Source organism: Austrofundulus limnaeus, unplaced genomic scaffold, assembly GCF_001266775.1.
Source record: "Austrofundulus limnaeus strain Quisiro unplaced genomic scaffold, Austrofundulus_limnaeus-1.0 Scaffold446, whole genome shotgun sequence".
Taxonomy (NCBI): Eukaryota; Metazoa; Chordata; class Actinopteri; order Cyprinodontiformes; family Rivulidae; genus Austrofundulus; species Austrofundulus limnaeus.
The window spans coordinates 416,042-419,649 of NW_013952848.1; the positions used below are offsets into that span (position 1 = coordinate 416,042).

At 44.6% G+C, this 3,608-nt stretch overlaps 1 protein-coding gene across 1 annotated transcript in view; it reads left to right on the forward strand.

Moving 5' to 3' along the window:
- Window positions 1-235: 235 nt before the first annotated feature.
- The window catches only part of LOC106529468 (metalloreductase STEAP4), an 11,206-nt gene continuing 7,833 nt past the window's right edge, over window positions 236-3,608 (forward strand). The window contains exons 1-4 of the mRNA XM_014024912.1: window positions 236-462; window positions 556-663; window positions 1,594-1,664; window positions 3,343-3,427. Of these exons, the coding sequence (XP_013880366.1) occupies window positions 274-462; window positions 556-663; window positions 1,594-1,664; window positions 3,343-3,427 (453 nt within the window). The 5' untranslated portion in view covers window positions 236-273. The remainder of the gene's footprint in view (window positions 463-555; window positions 664-1,593; window positions 1,665-3,342; window positions 3,428-3,608) is intronic.

Sequence of the window (3,608 nt, forward strand, 5' to 3'; positions counted from 1 at the left end):
TTTCATGGCAATGGGGGATAATAATCAACATAAGATTACCATGTAGATTTGTCTGGTGGWATGATAATTCAGTCCCACAGCAGCACGCTCCAGAACTTTTACGGCCGTTGATGACGGGTGTAATAAACCAAYGCATCATTTCTTGTTAACCGGGCTGAGAGATATCAAATGGAGGAAGGGTGAGGCAAAGGTTGAATTCTACAGCAGCAAGGAGTGTTTACGATCCAAACCGGACAGTGGAAAAGCAGAGGATCAGCAGAGGATCATTAGGCGATGAGGGACAACATGTTGCTACMTTCTCTGGACACCTCAGCAGATCCTGAGCCCGAGCTGCTGTGCATCTTTGGGACCGGGGACTTGGGGACCTCTCTGGGCCAACGTCTGGTCCAGTCTGGCTACAGAGTGATGTACGGCAGCCGAAACCCTCACAGCCGCAATCCTCGCATACCTCAGACAGCTCAGGTACAGCATAACGATTGTGTGTCAAAGGAATAAAGAGCAAAAGCAGTTGAAGTGTTCTGTGGGATCAGGGGTTCAGTCTGTGTTTGTGTTCAGGTGGCATCGCACGCCTCGGTGGCCCAGTCGGCCAAAATCATCTTTGTCTGTCTTCATAGAGAACATTACAAAATCCTGGAAACAGTGAAGGATCATCTCCAAGGAAAGGTGAAAGAAGTTTACGGGCTGAGTAAACAGCTCGCACTGACACAGTGCTTTATAACCAGCACAACATTAACAACTGCTCCAACGGGTTTTTATTACATCAGTCATTTTACATGCAGCAAACATATATTTCATYGCGAGGTAGTTCATAATTCTATTTAACTGTCATGGAGGAAGGATATAATATTCTGTGGGGGGCATAAAAAACACAACAACCACGTGAACGTAGATGGTTTTTAAATATATGACATCATCTTGCAGGAGCACCGCTCAGAAACCTACAAAATAAAACCTTAGTATGACATACGCAACAGTTGTTTATAAAAAACATCTCATGTCTTAAACAGTAGATCAGATTTTTAGATGTTATGGAAAAGTTATGATTAATAAGTATCTTAACATACATTTATTTAAAGAAATGCAATGTTAAATTTATTATRACGCTATTTCTATATTTTCAGTTTAGAAGTACTGGAAAAACTAAATGTTAAGACGTAAATCTACATGTCCACTCTCACACTGTGCACCAATTTATTCTTCCATGTTCTAACAGTAGCCCTGAAGGGACAAACCAGACTGGGCTCTAAAACAAAGCTGCTCATGTGTTTTATGACCGCTATAAATTAAGCAATTATTTTAGCTGCAACTWGGAGTGTGACCCACATTAACTCTACACGTGATGGTTAACACTGAAAGATCCTTGAAACAAACATTATGACAAATTTTAGCGAAAACTTTTAGCATCAAATGTTTAAAGTTTTCACTACAAACTGAAGCAGCGGCTGGCTCGGTTATTTTAAATGATCTACATATTATAAAAAAGGTACAGTAAGTGTATGAAAAAATATATTTAGACATTATTTTAAATGGAAATTACAGCAATTAAATAAGTAATTTTTCCCTTTTTTTGCTCCTAATTTATTTCATTTCAAGGTGTTGGTGGATCTCAGTAACAACCTGAAGAAAAACATGTATCCAGAAGCCAATGCTGTTTATATGCAGAGGTAACAAATGCCTGTGAAAGCAAATAAAAGAAATGTACATCTGTTGTTTATGTTTGGTGTTTTTAACAACAAATTTACCAATAACTGATGCAGATACTGACAGAATGTGAAATTGAGATGTTATTTCTACTTTTATCACAATGTTGCTCATCATTTCTTCACCAAAATATGGAATTCCACCGTCCGTCCTGTCTCGAAGGCAGCAGCCTAAGCAGAGAGACCCAGACCTCCCTCTCCCCAACCACTTGGGCCAGCTCCTCTGGGGGAATCCCAAGGTGTTCCCAGGCCAGCTGAGAAACATAGTCCCTAAAGCGTGTCCTGGGTCTCCTCCCAGTGGGACGTGCCTAGAACACCTCACCAGGGAGGCATCCAGGAGGCATCCTAACCAGATGAACCACCTCAACTGGCTCCTCTCGATGTGGGGGAGCAGCGGCTCTACTCTGAGTCCCTCCTGGATGACCGAGCTTCTCACCCTATCTCTAAGGGAGAGCCCAGACACCCTGCAGAGGAAACTCATTTCAGCCGCTTGTATCTGCAATCGCTTTCTTTCGGTCACTACCCAAAGTTCGTGACCATAGATGAGGGTAAGAACGTAGACCGACCGGTAAACCGAGATCTTCACCTTCTGGCTCAGCTCTCTCTTCACCATGACAGACCGGTACAACGTCCGCATCACTGCAGACACAGCACCAATCCGCCTGTCGATCTCCTGCTCCATTCTTCCCTCATTCGCGAACAAGACCCTGATATACTTAAACTCCTCCACTTGGAGCAGGACCTCCTCCCGACCCAGAGAAGGCACTCTACCATTTTCCAGCTCAAGATCATGGTCTCGGATTTGGAGTCACTGATCCTCATCCCGACCGCTTCACACTCGGCTGTGAACGGCTCCAGTGAGAGCTGGAGATCAGGATCTGATGAAGCCAATAGGACTACATCATCCACAAAAAGCAGAGACGTGATCCTAAGGTCACCAAAAAGGATCCCCTCAACACCTTGGCTGCTCCTAGAACTTCTGTCCATAAAAGTTATGAACAGAATCGGTGACAAAGGGCAGCCTTGGCAGAGTCCAACTCTCATCAGAAGTGATTCCAACATGCCACCGGCAATGCGGACCAAGCTCTAGCACCGGTCAAACAGGGACCTAGCAACCCGTATCAATGAGCCTGGTACCCCATGCTCCCAGAGTACCCTCCACAGGAGTCCCTGCGGGACATGGTCGAACGCCTTCTCCAAGTCCACAAAACACATGCAGACTGGTTGAGCYAACTCCCATGCACCCTCCAGGACCCTGCTGAGTGTGTAGAGCAGGTCCAGTGTTCCACGACCAGGACAAAAACCACACTGGTCTTCCTGAATCCGTGATTTGACTATCCAACGGACCCTCCTCTCCAGAACCCCTGAATAGACCTTACCAGGGAGGCTTAGAAGTGTGATCCCCCTATAGTTGGATCACATTCTGTGGTCCTCCTTTTTAAATAGGAGGACCACCACCCCGGTCTGCCAATCCAGGGGAACTGCCCCCGAATATGGAATCCATTGTACAAAATAAGCCAACATTGTTATAATTTATGTGATATTATATTAAATGCATCATGTTGTTAAAACACAGATTCTCTATTTTGGAGAAGACAAAACAGAAATGTTAACACCGAAGTAATTTTTGTGTTTCCTCCAGGCTGGTCCCCAAAGCTGCTGTGGTGAAAGGTCTTAACACGCTGTCTGCCTGGGCCCTACAGAATGGACTTTTGGCTGGTAAACAGGTACGATCAGAGAAGAAAGAGGTAATCCTCGAGGAAATGTCAGTGGGATCAAGGTAAAACTCCAGGAAGCTGCCAGGCATTAAAGAAGACTTGTGTTGACAAGAGAAGAGCTACAGAAACAAAGCAGTATCAGGAGGAGAGATTACCAACATAAGTCCACTTTGAATCATGAAACATTAAC